This window comes from Marmota monax, unplaced genomic scaffold, assembly GCF_021218885.2.
Source record: "Marmota monax isolate L192 unplaced genomic scaffold, Marmota_monax_Labrador192_F-V1.1 WCK01_AAM20220418_F8-fsc00271, whole genome shotgun sequence".
Taxonomy (NCBI): domain Eukaryota; kingdom Metazoa; phylum Chordata; class Mammalia; order Rodentia; family Sciuridae; genus Marmota; species Marmota monax.
The window spans coordinates 78,884-104,123 of record NW_026694659.1 but is presented as its reverse complement, the minus strand read 5'-3'; the positions used below and the strand labels follow the sequence as shown (position 1 = coordinate 104,123).

The window sequence follows — 25,240 nt, the reverse complement described above, 5'->3', positions numbered from 1 at the left end:
ATTCATTGGCGGGAACAGGTCAGGCTGGAGTGATAGGTCATTCCTAAGGAGGGGGTTACATTTAAACTGATTGTTCCAGGCCCTGCAATGCCTATGTGCGACCACACAGACCCCTTCAGTTATTAAACAACCAGACAATCAGGGGAAATGTTTACTGGGCGGTTCTAAGCATTGTCTTAACAGCTACAGAAATTTCGGGTTTTGCAGGTGGCATAGAAACCTAACAATACTTCCTTTACATTTTAACTCAGACCTTGCAGCTTAGAAACTTTTACAACACCCGGTCTTTTACCCTTTAACTTTTATGCTTTAACTTCAATTTCTTTTACCCTTATAACTACATCCAGCCAAGGATACAGATGCAGCGGAAGTGATGAGCGGTCACTTCCCAGCCCTGGCAGACAGCAGCCCCTGGGTGAGCTGTTTTTCCACCTCTTGCTTTAGCTTCAGTGGCTAAGGATGCTAAGGTCTGGGCCCCAAAGTCTTCCATGGATAACAGCTCTCCATAAAGGAGGATGAAGGGCATTAAGGGAGCAAGATAAAACTTTGAAGTGCTAAGCCCCTGAGATCTGAAGTTGTTTGTCACATTATGAGTCTAGCTGATTTTGACTTAGAGGTTATAGAAAGGGCAGCAGTGAAATCATCTTCTGAAGTAGCTCAAAAATTGAGGAAAAGAAACACAATAAACAGAAAGCCTGCAGTCTCAAAAATGAGACTGGAATATCCTAGATTTGATCCAGCACCTTCCATGGTGAGGTGGTCTTCCCAGTCCACGTGCAATTAAAGTCTAAACTTTAAAGTAGAAAAAAAATATCTTAAGCCTAATCTAAGGGACAGAGACATTAAAATTCAATGAACTCCAGCCCATCTATCCAGAAAGTGCATTTGTAAAAATATACTCTACATCAGGGTAAAAATAAGTGTTTTTATTTTATTCTCCAGTTAGTCAACATATTTTGTTAATTATATCCCACAGTCTGACCCCTGAGACTTCTCATTACTTGAGTTTTTACTTTATAGGCAATGATCTGAACAATATATAAACACTAAGGAGGGGGAAATAGATGTTGCACTTCATAATAGAAGAATTAGTAAAACTGCTTTGAGCAGGAAGATACTTAAGCCTCTGTTTCTAGGGAAACACCAGCTAAATTAAATATAACTTGCTGTGTTTTATGTTTAAACTGTAAATATTAATCTTAAAGATTAATGACTTTCTCAGGCTTGCTCCCCACCCCCAGTCTGCTTCCTTTCTGTCCTTGCCCAACTCCCCCCACTCCCATCAGAAAGGAAAAAGTGGTGCATCCGTGTTCCATCACTGAGTGAATGCTCAATTTTAGAGTGGAGAAAGTTAAAAGCCAGATTGTGGCTCATAGAAAATATTGTGAAGCTGAGCAGGGTGGTCCACATCTGTCATCCCAGCAGCTTGGGAGACTGAGGCAGGAGGATCGCAAGTTCAAAGCCAGCCTCAGCAACCTAGGCAGGCCCTAATCAGTTTAGCAAGATCCTGTCTCAAAATAAAAAATAAAAAGTGCTGAGGATGTGGCTCAGTGGTTTGCTGCCCCTGAATTCAATTCCTGGTTAGAGAGAGAGAAAGAGAGAGAGAGAGAGAGAGAGAAAAAGAAAATATTGTGAGCCCAGCAGGTGATAACAGATACACTAGGATACTCCAAGCCCTGGCTTTTCCTCCTATCGCCTTTATTAACTTTGACATTTGCATGAAAACTGAATCCCGATTTCCTGGGGCTCATCTGCTCCTGCTGCTTCCCCCTTACCTGAAGACTTCATCTGTTGGTGACATGATAATCAGTTCTGCAGCAGGCAATTATGATGTCACAAAGAGGCAGTTATCACTTCAGGTGAGAAAATAAACAGCCCACACAGATGATCCTTGCAATCTTTGGTGTGATCTTAATGTCATTTTTCCTTAAAAGATCTCATACAAAAATGGCAATTAATTTATATAAAGGTAATTACTATTTTAATACGTTTAATACACTGAATATTAAATATTAGTAAGGGTTCCCTAAACCTTTTCTTAGCAGTGCTGGGGTATCTACCATCTCATCTCCTCTCATGAACGCTCAAAATGCAGCATGCTGAAGGCCCTAGATACCCAGGTGTTCATGCCCAGGGCTCACCCTTTCAAAGCAAAGTAAACAAATATTGATTGAATTGGAAAGATGTCATGGAACAGTACCATTAATTAGAAAAAAAATTCACTGCACAAAAATTAGACAATGTCAATAAACAAAAAGAGGTAATAAAAAAGTCACTTGTAATCCTATCACCTAGAAAAAAAACACACTATTTTGGTCCTATCTTTTGTTTTTCTCGATGCATTGGAGTGTCTGGTTTGTTTTACAATAATCAAATCAAAGTACACAGTTTTTTTGTTTCTTCTCATCGTCTGTTGTAAGCACTATTGTGTTGCAGTATTATGTTTTAAATAAAGAAAACTGGTAGTCGTAGTATAAAAAATGCGCCAGACAAACCTTTTTTTTCTTTCTTAAAAATTATTTTGTTTTAAATTTTGAGTTCTATTGAGGCATAATTGACAAGTAGTATATATTCAAAGTGCCTAGCATGATGATTTGATATGCATATACCTTGTGAAATGACTACTATAATCAAGCTAATTGGCAGATTCATCATCTAACAAATTTGCTCTTGTTTGTGTGCCAAGAATGCCTAAGAGCCACTCCCTCACGTATTTCAAGTACAGCATTAGTAACCGTAGGCACCACGCGTCCACTAGGGCTCCAGAACACGTTCATCTTACATCTGCAGGTTAACAGCCGTTGACCACCATCTCCCATTTCCCCTATACTCCCAAGCCCCAGTAACCACCCTCTACTCTCCGCTGCTGTGTATTTGACTGCTTTAGATTCCACATGTAAGTGAGATCCTGCAGTTTTAGCCTTTCTGCTTCTAGCTTAGTCTCTTGTATAATGTCCTCCAGCCTCACCATATTGTCACAAATGATAGGATTTCCTTCTCTTTTCAAGGCTGAACACTATACCTGTGTGTGTGTGTGTGTGTGTGTGTGTGTGTGTGAATCATATTTTCTTATCCATTCACCCATCCACAGACACTGAGGTTCTTGCCACATCTCGCCTATTGTCAACAATGCTGCAATGAACATGGCAGCACAGATTAGACAGACCATTTTCAACAAGACCAAAGAGACAATGGATGTTTGACTCCAGCTAATCAGAACATTGGTGCACTTGGTGGTCTTTGGCTAATGACTGCTACTCAGAGCAAGACCGGAGTTTGAGCAGTGACCACCCATCAGACAGGACTGGCTCAAGCGAATAGAACCACTGGGGCCAAGAGTGATCTTCAAAGGGTTTATGATGTCGACCACTGCAATCCCAATAGTAAGATCTGTTCACAGATGCCCACAGGAGCTCGTCCCAAACCTTCACACATACTCTCTTTACCAACATTCAATCACAATGTTTTCATTTTCGGCTTTAAAAGACTTCTGTGTGTGTTGCCTCCTCTTTCAAGAAATCTTTATACGGCTATCTATAGCTTCGGAAAAGCTAGTGTAAAAAAGTAGAGAATCTGGCCTTCAAGGAACTATACCATTGATTCTTCAGATCTTCTTACCATCTATATTAGTTTTTTATTTGTTACTATAATGAACTGCCTGAGGTTGGGTAATTTTATAAAGAAAAGAGTTTGATGTAGCTTACCGTTCTGGTGGTTTATGGGCCCACGTCTGATGATGACTTTCTTGCTGGCAAAGTCCCAAGATGGTGCAGCGCATCCATGGCAAGAATCAGAGAACATGAGTATGTGTTTCTGGTCTCTCCCTCTTATAAAGCCAACAGAAATCTATAATGGGGGCTCTACACTGATGCCCTTATCAAATCTCAATCACTTCCCACAAGCCCCACCTCTAATCACCATAGTGGGAATAAGTCTCCACCCTTTTAACCTTATAATGAGGATCTAACTTCAACATGCAGACCCTTGTGGGACACACTCAAGTCACACCCAAACCATCACATTGTCTGAAGTTGTGTGATACAGTTGGATTTGGGGATTGGAAATCCTAGTGACCATCACAGGCAGGACGATGTGATGTACAAGCTGCCTGGCTGCAGTTTCTGAGCCATCTGGGCCTAGGACATTAGGAAGGAAGACTTAGGGGGTGAGAGGCAGTGGTGCAGATGCAGGAGGTGGGAAGAACATAGAAAAAAGGAAAAGTTATAAAATTGTTGTTGTGCAGAGCAAATTGGACCCCTTCAACTTTTTCAAAGGAAGTCAGAAAAGACTGAAATGTCTTGCAACACACTTTGGGTTTCTGGACCCAATGTTATTTCTCTGAGGATAGAGCTGAGACTGGGTCACCTGGAGCCTCTAGTACAGAACATATCATATACACGGAGCGGGTCATGCAAACGCATCTTGTGCCTGGCCTTGGATCTGGAATGTCCCCCAAAAGCTCACATGTTGAAGGTTTGACCCCCAATGCAGCGATGTTCAGAGGTGGGGTCCCTTGGGAAATAATTGGATCAAGAGGGCTCTGCCCTTATCAATGGATTAGCCTACAGGGCTGTGGGGAGGTGATGGAGACTTTAGGGGGTGTGGCCTAGTTGGAGGAAATGGGCTGTTGGGCATATGTTCTTAAAGGGTATGCATTGTCTTCCTCCCCTTTTCTGTCAATCTCTGCTTCCCAGATGCCATGAGGTGAGGAACTTTACCACTCGCTCCTCATGTTGTTCTGCCTCACTAGAATTCAAGTAATGGACCAAGCATCATAGATCGAGACATCTGAAACTATGAACTAAATGAAGCTTTTTCTCCTCTAAATCGATTATCTCAGGTATTTTGTCACAGTTATGGAAAGCCGACTAACACATCTTGGTTCTAGTGTAGCGTATTTCGTATTTTCATTATCATTCACTCAGAATTCTGTTGCTTCCATTAGACTCTGACATTTTCCAGAGCAGGGCCTTTTTGTTTTCATAAGTGCCTGTTCCTCTCCCCGGTGGACACATGTATTTTTTAGGCCAATCCAGGTGACTGTCACAAAGACTCCCCACAATGCAGTGTTGTGAGTTAGAAACTTATTTCTTTTTCAAATATTTGTCCAGGGCTGATTGTGTGGTTCTGCAATCCTCAAAATACACTTTGTTGGAGACTGTAAACATGTCAGGATGGCACCTGGCATTTTGCCAGGGGGAGTGGTTTGTGAGGTGGCGCCAGCGAGCCATTAAGTATGGAGATTCCTTGTTGGTTGACTGCTGTATCTAGTTTATGTTAATTAGATAAGCTGTGTGGAATGTATATATACCCCTCCTGTCCTACAATAAATGGCTCCCACTCCTGCTGTATCAATCTACACAAGTTGCTCGTCACCCGCCCCACCCCCGGGCTATTTTGCTGCAGCCGGACTGCAGCAACACTTGTCTCTTCAGTTCATCCCATCTTCACATGGACGTGGCCCTGAGTTTTCATGCATCCCTTTTGTTTCCACCCTGTTTCCTAGAACTTGGTTGTTTGGACACACTCAGCTGCAAGGCAGGCTGGGAAATACAGCCTTAGCTGTGCTACTAAGAAACCAGATGAAACGTGGTCCACCATGGAAAACAGCAAATCTCAGAGGGATGACGATGTGTTCCAACTTCTCCATCATGCCTTCCCTGCCCACCTCCTCGCTCGTCTCTCTGCTCATTCTGGGTAGCTTTTCCCTATTTCACATGTAATGGTTTCATCCTTAAGTTGTGTGTCGATTGTACCATAACTTGTTTTAAAGGCTCTTTGTGTAATTTACTGTACAATTGTCCCTTTTGGTTATCCCCTTGGTTTTTAACTAAATTCTCAGTATCATTAGACATGCAAAAGATACTTGTTGACTGAGATGTTGGAACTATTTGCAGGACACCTACAGTGCATACAGTGCCTTGAAGAAACCGGTGGAATAATACACTAATATTTACCTACCATGTGTGTTCCTTCTGAGTGGCAACCTCTTTGCTCAGTGATCATTCTGTGCTTTGGTTTTAGGAGACTTGTTCCGCAGCATTGGTTGCATAATTTTAGCCCTGGAAATCATTGCTGGTAGTGAGACAGATGAATCTCACACTCTTTCCAGATGTGAGTGTATGCATCTACCTGTAGACACATGCCTTGGGCACTGACAACTGTTGATTTTTCTAAATAAACTATTGAGTAGAGCTTTTTATCCTCAAGATTCGTATTGGAGATACAAGGAGGTTATTTTTACATTGCTTTTATTCTTTCAAGTGCTGAAGACATATTCCACTTTGGTTTGTAAAGTATCCAGTGAATACCTGCTCTACATTTGGGAGAGTTTGTTGAATATATGACATTTCTTTCCCAATTATCCATTTAGGATTGTTACATTACTGAATTTAACCACAATGATCCAACCTGGGATTATTGGAAGTGGAATTTGCCAGCAGATCAGTTTCGTTTTGCAGGCTGCAGCCACATCTTTGGAAGACACGGTGGAGGGAAATCGGCATGGGCTCTGGAACGAGAGACAACTGGTCAGTAATTCTAGTTACACCTTTATCCAGGAGTGGAAATTGGGAAATTCTCTTATCCTTGCTGAGCCTCTGTCTCCTCACCTGTAAAATTTTGATACTGATATGTACCTGATTGTAGAAATTAAGTAAGATGAAATGGGTTCAAACAGAACACAAACAGAAAATGCTTTGAACTTTTCAATCACTACTCTGAAAGGTGGGATATTGCATCTTCTCCTGTAGCTACATTATGGCTCCATTCATAACAGGAGTCTTCACAGCAGCACCACGTGTGATGGCCCCCAGTGTCCACGGACAGGGCACCCACAGACTATTGCGTAGCTTGCGAAGAGAATGAGGAGGAGCTCTAGCCAGTGCAGCCCTAGGCCCTCCAGGATGTCCTGCAGAATCAAAGAAGCAACAGAGGGAAGGCAATGTGAAGTGCTACAATTCATGTAAGAAAGGAGACAGGTGGGGGGGGGAGAGAGAGGGGGGAAGGTATATTGCTTTGCTAGCAAAGGAGAAACACAAGAGACTCCTGTCCCAGAGGCTGTGATTCTCCCCATCAGTAGGAACAGGGGACCTTTAAAAAGGTGATTCAAAGGCTACATTCCCCGTGTTCTCTGTTGGAGTTGTCATTCACCTGTTAATTTGGGAGAGAGTCATTTCTGAGATCTTCTGGTACCATCATGAATCTATATTTTAATAGTGTGGGAGGATAGACCATATAGTGAATAAAATAATCTACCCTTAAAAGGAGGGTGGGGAAAAGGGGAGAGACAGGGATAGTAGCTAGATAGTTTTCATCTGCCTTAGGCTTAAATTTGATAAACAACATGGAAATTAAAAAAAAAAATAGTAGTCTTATTGTTGTATTTTTATCTTAAAAAAAAAGAAGAAGAAAAAGAAAGAAATTTCTTCATCTTTTAAAAACTTACTTTAAAGGAAACATGGTACAGTTGTCCCTTGGTATCCAATATCCATGAGGACTGATTCCAGGACCCCTTTGAATACAAAAAATCTGCAGATGCTCAATTCCCTTATATAAGATGGTATAGTGTTTGCCTAAAATCTACAGACATCCTCGTGCATACTTCAAATCATCTTGATTACCTATACTACTTAATAAAATGTAAATGCCACACAGATATTTGTAAAAGTATATTGTTAGGAAAAAATCACATGGAAAAAAAATCTGTTCATGTTTAGTGCAAAAGCAATTTTTGCCCCAATTTTTGATCTGTGGTTTATTGAATCTGTGGATGTGGAACTCTGAACATGGAGGGCTGACTGTCATTCATTATAGAGATGCCTCATGAGTTATTTAACAACCTAACTTTGTTTTAGAACTCTCAACATCATGAGAAAACATTTGACAGGAAATCAGACATCCCAGATTCTGGGCCATCTTCCAGTTTCCATGAGGCTGAACTGAATGATAATTGCTGAAATTAGACATATTTTGACCTGTCCAAATAGCAATGGTCCAATCCAGGAGTTATTAGTCCTGTGACCCTGGGTGAGCCTGTGACTTCTCCCACCTCTCCTGAGAAAACCAGAGGAGTCCCGGCAGGCTTGAAGGATCATCGTGGGGTTCAAAAGAAATGCTAGGGCCAGGCACAGTGGCACACGCCTGTAATCCCAGCAGCTGCGGGTGGCTGAGGCAGGAGGATCACGAGTTCAAAGCCAGCCTCAGCAAAAGCGAGGGGCTAAACAACTCAGTGAGACTCTGTCTCTAAATAAAATACAAAATACATCAGGGATGTGGCTCAGTGGTCAAGTGCCCCTGAGTTCAATCCCCTGTCCACCCTCCTCCCACAAAAAAAGATATGCTGGGCACCAGGATTTTAGAGAAGTCTTGTTAGAACTAAGATGAAGCAGGAGGTCTGCTGGATGCAGTGAGAAGGGGTGCATGAGAATCCTTGCATAACTCCTTACAGAGCAATTCTAAAAATAAGATTTAGATCCATTCCCAAACCGTGCCAAGGCTGCAGGCTTGTTCTAAATGATACCAGTTTTACAGGCAGGTCTCTTTTGCAGTACTAATTTGCAAGTAAAGAACATTTGCATGAAAGTATACGCTTTTGAGCTCTATTTTCAACTGTGCACAATTTTCCCCTTTCAAAGGCTGTGTGCACTTCTCACATTGGAGAAACACTGGCTAGAAGATTTGAAGTCCCTCAGCCAGGGCTTAATTTCATCAGACATTTCTCAGGGCCTCTGCATGATATCTAGCCGGGAAATTGCCTTGTGGGAACTCTGCCAGGCTCTCTGGCGAATGCCAGAAGTCACACTCCAATGCAGAAGTGGTTGTTTAGTGACCCAGGGTGTCCGACATAAGCAAAGAAATCAGAGGCCTTCCTTCCCTTCCAGGTGAGGTAGCATTGTTTGCACTTGACTTGGTAAATAGGGGGAGACTGGCAAGGTGCTTTTTGGAAGTGAGTGAGCTGTTTCAATTTGGCCATTTGTGGTCCTGAATTACAGCTGACTGGAAATTAAAGCTGTAAATGGAACCTCAAACCACAGGGAGTGGGGCCGAGGGCCTGCTGGCCTGGCACAGGCCCAAATGCTCACAGTGCTTGAAAACACTTGCTAACATGAAGACAAGGGCCATAAAATGTAAACTAGATGGAGATGGATGTGCTGAGGAAGCAGGGAGAGATCCTCAAGCAGATGTGTGTGGAAATTAGTGGCGTGGTGATAACACATTTTGATGCACCACACAGTAACCGTGTGGGGAAAGAGTCCCCTGGCAACTGTGGGTACCCTGGAGGGAGGAGCCTCCTGGGGATGGTAGGAGACTGGAGGGGGTAGAAGCTGATGGATCTGGTGCAGTTGGCACACCTAAGGGGCTCCTCCAGTCTGTTTCAGGAATGCCATTGAATTGGTGCCTCCCAAAGCTTTGCTAGTCCGTGTCAATAGTCATTGAAAAATAAGTCCATGTACTGTCCCTCCTCTTCTTCCCATTTTCTTACTCCTTTCCTCATCTTATTCTTCCGCAGCAGAAAAATCAGGATCACTTTTGCAAAGCAAATATAGCCACAGAAGGCTGCATGCTCCCAGCTGTCCCCTAAGTCCTCTCTGGCCCTGGGTACTCTGAGCAGAGGCATGGTTTGGAAACCGAACAACACAGAAGCAGCTCACACCTACACCTGGCTGCATGGATTCGCAAAGTCTTAATGGTACTAAAGGAGAAGCAAATGAAATAAGAAAGGCATCACTTTGGTGAAATTCTAATATTCAAAAGTGATACCCAAAATTTAGATGCTATAAGTAAAGAGCAGATTTCACAGTGGAAAATAGGCTGCAGTGAAATAGAAAAAAAAATTGCTGTGCTTAGTGTTTGAAGGCCTGGGTCTGTTTTGTAAGTTGGACTAGTTCTCAGCTGGGGGAACTTTGTAAGTTGCATTAACTTGAGAGCACTTCCGGGTTCATGGTTTTCCTGTTTAGACCAAGTCAACCTTTTTTGCCAAGGAATACTTATTTTTTTTTTTGATGGAGAGTGGCACTTGGAAACCAAGACCTGGATAGAGGGAGGATCATTCATACTGGAGCCTCGTTGCTTCTCCCCTTTGGTGAAGAGAGCTAAGAAATATAATCCAGAAGCCAGGAATTCATGCTGCGAACTGCAGTTACAACAAATGTAGCACTATAAAGTTGTTTCTTGTTATTCTCCATTCCGTATTTGAATCTTCCTTCTCCCTTACTTATTTGCTCTCATCTATGATATATTCAAAATATTACAGAACTGTCACATCAGGACCACTAATGACCATAAAACTCTTAAGTAAATATAAGATTTCTTTGCATGCATATATTTGTCCTTAGAATAAATCCTAGTAATTGTATGTGCTTGGAGAGCCATGTTCAAGTTCCTGGAATGAATTCCTTTCTTCTTTTTTTTTTTTTTTTTTTTTTTGCTATTTGGGCCAAATTAATTTTATTACGCTCCATGATGAATTGTCACCAGTGCAACATCCTATTCACTATACAATTCAAAAAAAAATCACATACTAAACAAAATTTCAGTTGATAAATGGAAATGAATGATTGAAAATTTTTATGAATCGCATACATACAATATGTGGCTAGCTGAAATTGTCTATCACATAGCATTTAGATATAAAAAGCCTCATGCTAGTTTGTTAAATGCGAAGGCTACCAGACAATCATTTCGATGGAGTATATATGGGAGGCTTTCAGACAATGCACAGGTATAGTGCTGCCCACAGTGCAGAATGGTGGAGGACTGAAACATGCAAACTTTATCTTACTCAGTAAAGAAGATGTAGTTTTCATGCCTGGACTGAACTCCATAGCTGTCGTGTTTCAACCAATAGAAACTTAGACTTTGTGCAATCACAACAAAAAGGTCTTTTTCTCCTTAAGAAAAAAGAACAAACTCAATTGCCTTTGGCAAATTATATACCCATCTTTTATGTATGTTTCCAACTCTGAGAATTGATATCCTCTGCTCAGAGAAGCTCCTGATAAATACTTATCATACGAAAGTTAGATAGAAAATCCTGAATTCCTTGGCCAAAAGTTAAGAAACACCTTAAATTGGCATTACCTTACATTTCTAGGCCACTTAAAACATTTTTTATAATGTCATAGAAAAGACATGTTTAATGAAATGTATTTTTCCAGAACTGGAGGATTGAATTCAGCAGTGCTTTAACACTGAGCTACATCCCAGACCTTTCTATTTTGAGACAGGGTCTTGCTAAGTTGCTGGTCTCAAACTTGTAATTCTCCTGCCTCAGCTTTCCAAGTCATTGGGATTACAGGTATGAGCCACTGCACCAGACTTAATGTTATTTATTTAAAATAATTATAATGTCCTAGTTAATATTTGCACAAAATTTTGATTTTATTGGTTAGTAGCTGTCCAACCTTATCCACACCAGACTCACTGAGCTAAAGCCACAATAAAAATGATAGTAAGCAGAAAAGGTTTCTAGCAGCAAAGGGCGCTGTTTTTACAAGAAACAAAAATCTAGAATCTTTCCCATGTGCTTAAATTACTCTTGCAAGGAAGGTAACATTCTTTGAATAACTTAACTATTTTACTGCACCACTTACTGCTTTCATCAACTAAACCTCTTAAATTATTTTTATGATAACTAGATGCATGATCACTAGAGATTATGTGATAAACTGGTTAAAATTCAAGCCACATCTTGCAGGTCCAGCCTGTCAAGATCATGCCAATACTAGATTTTGGTCGAAACAATTCTAGATAGAATAATTTTTAGTTGGGTATCGTGACTATAGTAATGAAATACATTTGGAACTACATTCTGCATATGACTCAATGTGAGAAAATATGTCTGTATTTAAATCAGATAATTTTCTACCTAAAATTCAAAGTAGGTAGATATAATAATTAGCACTATAAATATGAATGACCATCTTTAGGTGAATTAGTGTATTGTAAAGAGGGAAGGACACCCTAATTTTAACACACCATTTAGTATGCATAAACAAATGTGCAGGTTGTAAGGTTTTATTTTTTTAAAAAAACTATTAAATCAGAATCAGTTATGTGTTTCAAGAAAATTGACATTTGGACCATCAATCTTTTAAGAAAAATGTAACCCTTCACTTGACATTTGACAAAAACCTTGGGAAATTATCAAAAGAAAAATATACAGTATGTTAGGTTCAGCATTACAGTACATACCTTTGCCAATTAATTTGATATTTATGGTTGGTATTTTTGAAGACCTCAATCTATACAAACTGAAAAACAGAATGACCATTATGGTTCATGAAGAATAAAACTACCCCAAAGCCTCTAAACTCCAACTTAAATAATTTTTCAGAATAATACCAAAAATATTTTTTAAGAGTTTTGCCAAAAAGCATGTCACATTTGTTACAGCATAAACATAACCGCAATCAAGTACAGGTATGGAAGGACGGGTTCCCTGTGGTTCCAGCCTGCAAACACCACTACTGTGCCAGTAACAGCAATGCTGCTGTAAGAGGCATAATTGATTTCCCCTACTGGGATCTTTGTAGAGATGTCATACAGAGCATATTGCTAAAATTTGAAAAATGGCATCAGTGTAGTGATGTCTAGAGAACTGTGCAAGGTATCAACTTCAACATTCACATGTAGCATTGCATTCAAAATGAAGGGGCTAAAGAAACTAAGGTTTACATCACTTAAAAAAGAATGTAGTGCTATAATAGATTTTAATAAGAAAATTTAGGTACAGAAAAAGTAGGGTATGAAAATAGTGTTTTCCTTCTGGCATTATAACTAAATTACATTAAGGTTTTTGTCAGTCTCACATATAGTATTTAAACTCCCTTGTTGATGGAATGAAATATATTCACAAATCAAGTGAGCATCCTGGTGTAAACTTGTACACAGTAACAGGGAGTAGCTTTGTAGAGGATTATGACAAACCTTTACAGATTAAATGAGGTATTGCACAGATTAATTTAAAAAAAAAAAGCAAAAAAGGCAACAAAAATATACAGCAAATTGGTAGAACATTTACATGATAATTTTACAGAATCCATAGACAGAAAGTAGTGGTTAGTATTTCACCTTAAAAAATATATATATATATATATATATATATATATATATATATATATATATATATATATAATATATAGATCAGTCTTCCCATTCATCATCATCCTCAAAATCTTCTTCATCATCTTCATCTTCATCTTCATCTGAAGAATGAATGGCTTTGCTCCTTTTCTGCATTACTTCCATCAATGCACCCACAATTCCTGAAGTGGGTGCAGGTGTTGGTGGTGCAGACTCTTGGCCATCAGACACAGATTTCAGTTGAATACCCTGTCGTATCTGGTCTAAAAGCGCATCCCTTCCAGAGCAGGACATTGGTCGACTGTTCTGTTCCACTTTTTTTAGCTGAGCACCCTCTCTGATTTGATCTAAAAGGGATGCTTTGTTTCCTGCAGGAGTTGGAACTTGATGGTCCCCATCAGAAGGGAGGCCAGGGGGAGGTGGTGGCCCTGGTGGAGGCGGAGGTGGAGGTGGTGGGGGTGCTGTCACTGATCCTACCACTGATAGAGGTGGAGGTGGTGGTGGAGGCCCAGAAGGCGCTGAAGAGGGAAGGGCTGGAGGTGGAGGAGGATACACCCTATTTGGTGGTGGTGGAGGGACGGCCACACCTGGCCTGGAAGGAGATGGTGGTGGAGGTGCAGCTGTGGGAGCTCTTGAAGGTGGTGGGGGAGGAGCACCTCTTCCCCTGGCAGGAGGAGGAGGAGGGCCTGAGCTATGTGGAGGGGGAGGAGGTGGTGGTGGTCCTCCCCGTGGTGGTGGTGGAGGTGGTGGTGCTTGCCTTCGTAGTTCATTTTTAACTGCTTCAACACCTCCTGTTTTTTCAATAAAGTCATATATAACTTTTGATGTTTCTCGGTCTTTAAGTTGTGCCTCTGAGATTCCACACAAATCAAAAAGATTCTTCAATTCTGGATCCAAATTATTCAGATCAAAGCCTGTATTTGGATCCCAGCCAACATGTCCAATATGCTGGAAGTTGCTTGGTGTTCCAATGTCTGCCTTGGTTAACCTCTTCTTTTTAGCTTTTCCTTTCTTCTTTTCTTTGGTATGGGAGATGTTGTTGACTTGGGTACTATAAAATCTATTTGTTGTGATTTCTGGATTTTTTATATCAACTGTAGCCATAGGTAGATTGGGACCATTTGGGGGGTCTCATCTTTTCTCAGATTTTCTTGGTCGTCGGCCCAACAAGTCTGTAACTGCTTTTCGGAATTTTTTTGCTTCTTCTTCATTGGCAAAATTAAGAGCAACTTGACAAGTATCTCCAGCAAAGGTATGAAAATATCCTCTAGGACTATTATATACAAAGTTATTGTATAGTTCTTGTTCCCACAATAATTTCCCATCCTTAATGTCAAATATTCTTAAAAAATAAGATCTTTGTGGATTGTCCTTAACAAGACAAGCAACACCACTGCACTTCTTTGACCACATACCGTTCCGATCTGCTGCATATAATTGTACCACTGCTGAAGACATAGGCACACATTTCTTGCCGAGGAAAGTGAAGAGGGACTCATTCTCCTGCGGGGTTGTTACCAATTCGATATACAGTAGGGTCATTTATTTGTATTACCATACTTGAAAAAAAAATCCTTTTTGATTTGTTTATTAAATATGTGAAATATTTATATAATCCAAAAGTCAAAACTATAAAAGGTACTAGTCATTTTTATCCTTTATCCCCTTCCACCCTTATCCTATCTAACCCCAAGTTTTATGGCTTCTAAGTTAATCTTCCCTTGATATTTTTGTGAAAAAAAAAAAAACCAACGGTATGATTATTTGCTTATTTTCTTTTCCTTTTCATGAAAAGCGTAGCATATTATTTATATATATCTCATGTCTTTCTTTGTTTCATTTGTATTTGCCTCACTTTTTTCTTTTTCTGGGTCAAGGACCATACCCAGGACCTTGCACATGATAGGGAAGAGCTCTGCTAATGAACTAAATCCTCAACTCTTTTTTTTATTTGTATTTTAAAAAGTCACTTCAAACACACACACACACACACACACACACACACCACACACACACAGTCATTTCACATTAATTCATAGAGTTCTTTGGCACTAATTTCCTGCAGCTTCCTGTGGATGCACCCTAGTTAATTCCATCAGACCTTGAAGGATGGCCATTTCAATATTTTGATCTTATAATGAAAAACTATGTAAGTATGTTGTTTTGCATTGATAGACATGCATTTCCTGGAAGTGGGGTTGCTGGGTCAAAGGGTGAATCATATGTAACTGTGTTTATTAGATGTTTCCAAGTTCCTCCTCACAGTGAATATACCACTTCTTCTCTTTCCAGAATATATCAGTTGTTTTTCCACTGCCTCCCTAATAGAGCCTGGTGCACTTTCAAATGCTTGCCAAACTGCCAGATAAAAAATGGTAACTCAAGATGGAGCAAATGGCATATGTCCTATTGTAAGTGACATTGGTCATTTTTTGTATGTTTAAAGGACATTTATGCTTTTTTCTATGAATTGCCCAATTCGGGGGAAATATTTTCATGAGATGTTTATTCTCTTCTAATTCTCTAAGAGTTCTTTATTTATTGTGGATATTAGTCCTGTTTTGGATTGCAAAGCAGAAGACTGTTGCAAACCACGAGAAAGTACCTGCTTTCCAACACCCACTGGCGTTCGCAGTGTCCAAGGCAAGAAAGTAACTTTGATTTGCACAGAAACATAAGTTATGTTTTGCATGGTTTTAACATAAACTGTATTCCAGACTGTAAAAAAAAATTACCCAGCATGATCAGGATTTGGGGAAATGATATCTATCATTGCTGGTGATACTATGTGATGCTTTTGAGTCACCAGGAAATAAAAGCCAAAACACCACACCAGAATCACTGTATCCTGAGAACTGCCATCTTTGGAAGAATCTCTGTTTAGGTAATCTGCATGCCTCGATTACATCTTTGAGTTATTCATACACAAATGTTATGAAAATACATATTTTTACTATAAATTTATTTTATTTCTCTTTTTCACCATTGTTAGCTAATTATGTTGATTTTTTAAAAGCTACCTAGTAGGTAGGATATAATCTAGAAACTTTATTTCAGGAAATATTATAAATCATTTGTTGTATATGAAGAAGTCAGATAAGGTCGTATATGAAGAGTCAGATGACAAGATCTCAGTCAAGCTGAGACAGACTCTGAACCTATTTATTTATTTTGCTAAATAACTACAGCCAGGCCAATGGGGAGATTTGAATGCATCCTGGTGAATCCCCCAGCTGTGCTGGAAAACAGTTTAGATGTTAACACTGTATTTCCTTTTTGGTACTGGGGACAATGTATTTTGGGGTAAGCAGTAGGTGACATAGTGATGAGGACAATATTCATAACCCAATTCTAGTTCCCTCCCGGGTTGAACAATGTTTTTATTTTGGACTCTTAATATTGTGTGCATAGGGAGAGAGAGAGAGAGAGAGAGAGAGAGAGATCTATAAAATACAGTTGAATTGGTTTTTATTGATCCCCTCTTTTATACTAGAAGCATAAGCAGAGGAGGCCTCTGCCCTTAAGGAGCTTAAAAATGTGACAAAAGAGTAACACAAGAAGAAAGCATTAGGCCACAAGAAAGCACACGTCACAGTCAGTGATGTTTAAAGCAGAGAGCTGGCCAAGCCACAGAGAGGTGGCATTTTGGACAAATGCTCCAGGAGTTAAATGGTGGGTTCCCCAAAGATCTGCTCACATCCCAATTTCTGGAACCTCTGAATGTGAACTTCTTTGGAACAGGGGTCTTACAATATAATTAAGTTAAGCTCTTAGATCATCCCAGATTATCCAAAGTGGGCCCTAAATTCAGTGATGGGTGTCTTTATAAGACAAAGAAAAGAAAGAAAGGAAGGAAGGAAGGAAAAGAAAGAAAGAGATAGCCAGGTGAAGACAGAGGCAGAGACTGGGTTGATGTGGCCACAGGCAGAGACACCGCGGAATGCTGGTGGCCAGGAAGGCTGGAAGAGGCAAATCGATGTTTCTCTGGAGCCTCTAGAAGAAACAAGGCACTTCTGACAGCTTGATTTTGAACTTAGCTTCCAGGATGTCGAATGGTTGCCGTAAGCCACCCTGTCTGTGGTCCGTTGACAGCAGCACACCCCTTCCCTTCCGTGTTTGTCTGTGGATTTTGTTCTACAACATTTACAAGACAAGAACCCAGAGGAAATTGGGGAAGTGGGGAATTCAGTCTCATCTAAAAACTCCTACTTCGCTACTGTTTTGCTTCTTCCAAGTACCTAGGATGATGCAGGAAACATTCCCAGGTGCAGCTGGGGGGTTCTTCCTCCTCAGACCTGGGAATGAGTGCTGTAAGGTTCTTGCTCGGCCTAAGAATTCCTGGTGAGGCCCAAGACCCTGGAAGATTTAGCTAATGACTGTGGAGGAAAAATGGCAACAGCAGCAGGGACATTCTAAGCCCCTTTTGCCCGAACCAGTATCTGCCTGCATCAGGTGACATTCTCCCTTCGAGGAATGACGGCAAGGCAGGGGTCTCATTTCCTCATCTAAAACTAGCTTATTCTTTTACTCATCTTAAACCATTCAGGTTGTAAATAGGTTAATGCAAAGTTGAAACCACAGGCCCTAAAAAACGGCACAAGCCAGCCTGACATTGGAGAGTGGATGGGGAAGATGGGGAAATATGATTTTATTTTTTTTCTTTTCTTTTTGTAAAATTTATTTATTTATTTATTTTTGCATTACAATTCTTTTTTTTTCCATTGGCTCAACACAATAAAACTTTATTTCTCATTTAGGAAAAGTCCATTAGGTGCAAAGAGGGTAGCTTCTATGGGACTGTCCTCCAAGCATAGATTCTGGAGTTCAGTTTAAATTCTTTTTTAAAAAAAATTTTTTAAATTTTTTATTTATTTATTTTTTAATTAGTTACACATGACAGTACAATGATCTTGACATATACAATTGAATCAGATGGGATATAAGTTCTCATTTTTCTGAGTGTACAGGTTGCAGAATCACATTGGTCATGCATTCACATATATACCCACAGCAATAATAATGTCTATTTTATTCTGCTTAATACACCATTATACCATAATTCATCATATCTCTGATTATATATAAGGCATGTTGACACCAAATTCACATCTTCATACATGTATTTTGTATAGTGATGAGGGTCTCCTTTCACAATCCATGCTATTCCCCTTCTCCCTCCCTTTCCCTCCCACCCCTATTCCCTATCTAGAGGTGATCTTCCTCCCTTGCTCTCCCTCCCAACCCCATTTTGAGTCACTCCCCGTACATCAAGAGAAGACATTCAGCATTTGTTTTTTGGGGGGGGATTGGCTAACTTCACTTAGCATAATCTTCCCTAATGCCATCCATTTCCCTGCAAATGCCATGACCCAAATGCCATGATCTTAATATTTTTTATTGCTGAGTAATATTCCATTGGGTATAAATGCCACATTTTTTTATCCATTCATCCACTGAAGGAAATCTAGGTTGGCTCCACAGTTTAGCTATTGTGAATTGTGCTGCTATAAACATTGATGTGGCTATGTCCCTGTAGTATACTGTTGAAGATGAAGTTGTTCTTTACTTTCTAAAATTTGAAATCTGGCTGTATTCCCATCTGGAATAAAGACTTTCTCTATTCCTTGGCAAGGTACAAAGTAGATTTTTAGAAATATGTGAAGGGATGTATACCTTCTGCCCTTTGCTGAGACCACCAGTGCCCAGGACTCCCTCTTGGTGATATTTGGTCTTCCATATCTGTCCTTGTGCCTGGCTGGTCTATGCCTGGGGACCCGGCTGTTCTGGCAGGGCCACGGGGCCTGCCTTCCCTTCATCTTCTTCCTGTTTCTTCGCTCTCTTTCTCTTTTGAGGTGTGGGGTGGAGCAAGACGCGTGGATGCTGAGGGTGGGAAAGTCCCCCTGATCTGTTCACTCACGCGCTGTCTCTCTCCCTGTCTTACCTGCGTCTGTCCATCCTCCTTTCTGTCTGCCTATTTTCCCTCTCTCTGTCTCTTTCCCCTCCTCTATCTCTTTCTCTCTCTCCCTTCCTTCTTCTTTTTCCTTTCTTTCACAATCACATCTCCTTACAAACAACTTCTAAACTGTTTTAATTCCTTCCTTTAACTTTGTGATACATTGCTACTCACTGCTTTGAATTTTCGGAAATGGAAATACTGAGCATATTATCCCTTAGTACCAGGGGAAAAAAAACACTGTCTGGTTCCCAGAGGCGTCACCTCTTTTCCCTTGCAAAATTCTGCCCTGAAGCAGAGTTCGTGTGTTAGTCTGAACAGAAAGTGACCAGAAAAAAATAAAGGAGTAGACTTTTTTTTTTTTTAATTGAAACTCATGGGGAGCCGCCTCAGAAAACACTCTAAGCCTGAATTCAAACAAGAGAGCTTTATTTACCTGGCCAGGGACTGTCACCCATCCGTAGAGACTGATGCTCTGTGGAAGAACAGCAATTTCCTGTCCTATGTCTTGGGAATTTAAGGATGAAAACCACAACTCAGAGGCTTTTCTCAGGGTCATGCCAGCAAGCAAGTTACAGAAGCTAAAAAAAGCAGTTAGCTTACAACTTAGTTAATCGCATCTCGGGTCCAAGCAAGTGTCAAACAACCAAATCCTGAGTTTCAGCTGAGTAGGGGCGATAATCTATTTCAAAGTCCTGTAGACCCATAAATGAACTCAAACCCAGGATGTAGCTCACCACGACCACCACCATATCCTGAGTTGGGTACATTCTGTGGGGCACAAAGTACAGAAAAACAATCTTTCTTAAAAGAAGACAGCTTTTGTCTATATATATATATATATATATATATATATATATATATATATAGAAGGCAACAAAATGGAGTCTTAGGCCTGTCTATGACAGTTCTTACTTTATAATTCTCTTATCTCACTTATCAAAATCTTATATCTATAATCTATATTTTTTTACTAATCTATGACCTACAACTCTTTCTGATTTTATTGATTAGTTTACACCAACAAAACAAATGAGTACTGTTACCCTTGAACTCAGAGAAGCCAAGTGTTTATTTCAATTAATTCCTTTGGGAAATTAGGCTTTGCCTCATACTTTGGGGGGGAAGGGATAGTTTCCAGTATTCATATTTATTTATTTGTTTGTTTGTTTGTTTATGTGCACTGGATACTGAACTCAGGGGCACTTGACCACTGAGCCATATCCCCAGCCCTAATTTGTATTTTATTTAGAGACAGGGTCTCACTGAGTTGCTTAGTGCCTCAGGGTTGCTGAGGTTGGCTTTGAAGTCACGATCCTCATGCCTTAGCCTCCAGAGCTGCTGGGATTATAGGCATGTACCATTGCACCCAACAATAAACATTTATTCTTTAGTAATTTTTTGGGGGGGAGCACCAAAAAAAAAAGTACTGGAGAAGAAGGCAGGTGGTCTAACCCCAAATACAATATTAAACCAAAAGGATGTGTCAGGCTGATTTCCATGACAACCTGAGATAAACACCTTATAATGAGGTGTAGTTTGGTCCACAGTGCTACAAGTTTCAGTCCATGGTTACTTGGCCCCAGAGTCCTTGGAACTGAGGTGAGGCAGAAAACCACTGTAGGAATGCACGGCCGAGGAAGGCTGCTTAAGGCATAGCAGCCAGGAATCACAGACACAGAGGTACCAGCGTCCTGATAGCCCTGTCAAGGGCAAGCTTCCAGTGACCTATGTAGGCCCCACCTCCTGAAGGCTCCACCTCTCCTCAGCGATCGGTGCCCTGGGCTGAGGCCAAAGGTTGGCCCTGGGGGCCCTTTGTGGGAGGTGGGGCGGCATTTGAGATCCAGATAATAGTGATGAAGATGTGAGTCTTGTGATTCTCAGAGAAGCCCACACCCTGTGGGGTATGTCTGAGTGCTGGTATACACAGATATACAATATTATGATTTTACATTTGAAAAATGGAAGAAAAGACTTCTTGGAAGTTTTAACATTAAAGAAAGGCAGGAGAGTTTTAGATGTGTACAAAGAGGAAGATAGGTTTTAAATTTTTTGAGAAACTGATCTAAAATAATAAAATATTTCTGTCTGGGGAGGAAATGATCTGTGGACCCGAGCACATGGCCACAGTCACAGTGGCACCTTGTCCTTTCTTGAAGGCTGACATCAGACACACCAGCTCATTCACAGAGGGTCTAGGACTGTCCCATGTCCCCTCACACCTGGGCTGGTCAGAGCTGATTGCACCAGGACTCAGTGGGTCTCCTTACCAACCAGAGATGAGAAGGTCAACCTATGATGGAGTGGAATCTGGAATCCATGCCATCTGTGGTTGAAGAAATTCACATCACGCAAAATGTGGAAGGAAGGCAATGGGAAATGTGACAGCCGCCTTCACATATTTGACAGTGCTGACATGAAGAAAAGAATTTTGACTTACTCTGTATGTCTCCGGGGGCATTTTCTTTCTTTTTCTTTAATCCACTTTATTCCAAAAATAGGATTTAAGACAATTCACAAAGATTCATATGACATAAGACGAGATGAGATTTCAAATCCTAGGTAATAAATTAGGATAAAGAGAAAAATGAAGGCTGGGAAAACAATATATGGTAGTCCCCTTTATCCATGTTTTCACATTCTGTCATTTCATTTACCTGTAGTCAACTGCTGTTCAAATACAGTACTTAGAAAATTCCAGAAATAAATGATCGTAGGTTTTAAATATTATTACAATATATTGTCACCATCATTCTATTTTATTTTTATTTATTGTTTTAATCTCTCCCTTGATTAATATTTAAATTAAATTTTATGTGTAGGAAAAAAACATAGTATATTGGTCCCTCAGTATCCATAGGGTCCCAGGAACTACCCTCGTATAGCAAACTCCACAAATGCCCAAGTCCCTTATTTGAAATGGCATAATATCTACAATATAACCTACACATATCATCCTATATACTTTAAATCATGACTAGATGACATACAACATCATTATTAAACTAAGCTGTGTAGGGAATCATGACAAGAAAAAAGTGTTGACATATTTAATGTGGATGCCATTTAATATTTTAAATATTTAATATTAATATTAAATATTTAATATTAATATTAAATATAAATATTTAATATTTTAGAAAATATTTTTTATCTGTGGTTGGTTGAATCTGTGGAGAAGAACCTAGAAATATGGAATTTCAATTGTATAAATAGAGTTTGGTACTATGGTTTGAGACATTTGTGAAACATTTTAGAACCACTATGGAAAGCAGTATGGAGATTCCTCAGAAAACTTGGAATGGCACCACCATTTGACCCAGCAATCCTATTCCTTGGTTTATACCCAAAGGACTTAAATTCAGTACACTACAGTAATGTAGCCACATCAATGTGTATAGCAGCTCAATTCACAATAACTCAACTATGGAACCAACCTAGGTATTTTTCAATAGATGAATGGATAAAGAAAATGTGATATATATATATATATATATATATATATATATATATATATATATATATTCAATGGGATATTACTCAACTTTAAAGAAGAATGAAATTGTGTCATTTGCCAATAAATGGATGGAATTAAAAGTATATCATGCTAAGCGAAGTAAGCCAATCCTGAGAAACCAAAGGCTGAATGTTTTCTCTGATAAGTGGATGCTAATCCATAATGGGGGGGGGGTAGGGAAGAATGAAGGAACTTTGGATTGTGCAGAGGGGAGTAAAGAGAAGGGAAGGGGTGTGGGGACAGGAAGGATGGTAGAATGAGGTGGACATTATTGCCCTATATATATGTATGATTATGCTACTGGTGTGACTCTGCACGGTGTTCAGCCAGAAGAAGGTGAAGTTTTGCTCCATTTGTATACAGTGTGTCAAAATGCATTCTATTGCCATGTATAATTAATTAGAACAAATAAAAAAAAACGAAAAAGTTTCCTCCACAGATAAATGAGGAGCTTCTGTAGAATAGAAGTGAGAGTCAGACACAAAGGGATGTTGTGATGTGGACTACAAATCAGTATCTAATCTTTTAAAATAGTAGAACCAGGAATTAAAGGGAGTTGGGCTTGGAAATAAAACCAGGAGAAACCCCCACTTGATCATCAGCCAGTAGTGGGCTAGGTCACTTCAGGTGGGAAAGTTTCTCATTATTAGCTGATAATTGAATCAGGCCTGAGGTCATCCACTGTCTACCACATTGTGAAAGGAAATCTCATGTTGGAAAAGAAAAGAAGCTGTGTGAAATTAACTCTCAAGTTCCACAAAAATCATTTACTTTAGAAATCAGACTCACTGCTTTTCATCTTGCAATGGATTTGTAGTCAAGTTCAAATTCACCACACGTACATGACCACACATAGGTCATCTGAGTGTTCTTTGAGGCAGGTAGGACATTGCAGTCTTCAAATTACCTCCTCAATTCCTTCCTGAGGGCCCAAGTCCCCAAAGCAAGTATTTTAATTCCCTGAGAAATAAAGCTGAAAATGCAAAACCAAAGAAGTCACAACACATTTTTAAGAACTACACCAAGTAGTAAAATAACTAATGAGGAGCCTTTCCAAGAGGCAGAGGCCATGGGAAATGCAGAAGTCATCTAGGTTACCAGACACTAGTTGGAGTGCAAGAGAGATCCAACTCTGAATTCCCACACCACTGGAACACCTCTCAAAGCTGGTCATGGAGACAGTTTTTATAGGAAAAAAATATGGGGTGGTGCTTCAGAGTCCAAGGTGTATCCACCATGGATGAATGGATGTCACTAGCACTATGGTCAGTATACTATCTACAGGGAGGCTAAATGTGACCACAAACAACTTCTGAGTATCTCAGCCTTAACATAATGAAAAGATTTTTTTCTCAGCTCTGCCTCAGTCAAATGAGAGAATATGGCTTTCCTTGAAGAAGTGACTTGGACCTAGGTCCTTTCCATCTTCCTAGGCTGCTATCTTCATATGAAGTCCAAGTGGCTATACAAGAAGAAAGGGCATTGAGGACTACGTGTGACCAATGCCTCTGCTCACATCTTTGGTACCTATTTCCTGCCATACAGCTATTGTACCAGCAGGTTCCAGGCATTTTCCTGGAGAAGGAGCTCTCCTGGTTAACCAACCACTAAGGGAAAGTGAGATGCCAAAGGCATGGGTACGGGTAGGAGACCAGGCAGCAACCAAGGTGGCTCAAGTGCTCTGCTCAAAACCAGGGAGAGATTTAGCTTTGCTTCTGGAAGGGAAGACATGGTGAAAGAAGCCAGACAGATCTGATGAGCATGGGATCTCTAGAGAAGGAAGAAGGTTTATGTCTGACCAGTGCTAAGTGCCCAGTGGGACTTCTGCAGGAGTATTAGAACATGGAGTTCATGTGGTCAATTGAGATTTGCTTGTCTGCATCAATGTGATATATGATATGATTTGTCTCCTCCAAATATTCATCAGGGTATATTACACATAAAATTACTAACATCCTGTCAAGTTCTGAGTTACAAAACAATACAAATCAGTTAAGAGGTGAATAAATCTAGCAAAGGATAGTAGTGAACTCAGAGAATGTCTGGGAGCCAGAGAAGGGTTGTAGACCATGCATACATGGTTCCTAACTCACGATAATTCAACTCATGATTTTTAACTTCATGATGGTGGGAAAGTCATGCACATTTAGCAGAAACCACCCTTCAGATTTTTAACTTGGATCTTTTTTTTTCCTGGAGTAGCGCTATGCAGTTAGATCCTCTTGCAAGTCTGGGTGGCAGCAAGCACAGCTCCTAGTCAGTCATCTTGGGAGGATCTTGGGAGGATCCTCCCAAGATGATCGGAGGATCCCCAAGATCACAAGGGGAAATACCCCACACTCTACAGAGTGCTGTGAAGCTGAATCAGCCTGCTCGGTGGTGTGGGTGTATTTGATGCATTTTTTACTTTAATTTTCAACTAATGAGTTTATTGGGATGTAACTTCAAGACAAGTGGAGGAGTATCTAAAGTGAAGGGGTCGCACTTAGGTCACCCTTGGAGCACATCCAGTGGAACCCACACCACAGTCATCAGCTCTCAAACTCACAAGATGTGCAAAGTCTCAAGTCTGGGAAGGTGCGACCACAGTGCATGACAAATGTCTAGTCTGGGACTATGTATGGAAATCAAAGAAGAAGTACATTTTTTGGTGAGGTCAGTGAAGAACAGAAATTTGGGACCTG

General features: G+C 40.2%; 1 protein-coding gene across 1 annotated transcript; it reads right to left on the bottom strand.

The window, feature by feature from the left end:
• Positions 1-13,125: 13,125 nt before the first annotated feature.
• Positions 13,126-14,628, bottom strand: LOC124078475 (actin nucleation-promoting factor WASL-like). The gene is given in 1 exon segment (XM_046423284.2): positions 13,126-14,628. A coding segment is annotated over 1 exon segment (1,482 nt). The 3' UTR covers positions 13,126-13,146.
• Positions 14,629-25,240: the final 10,612 nt, after the last annotated feature.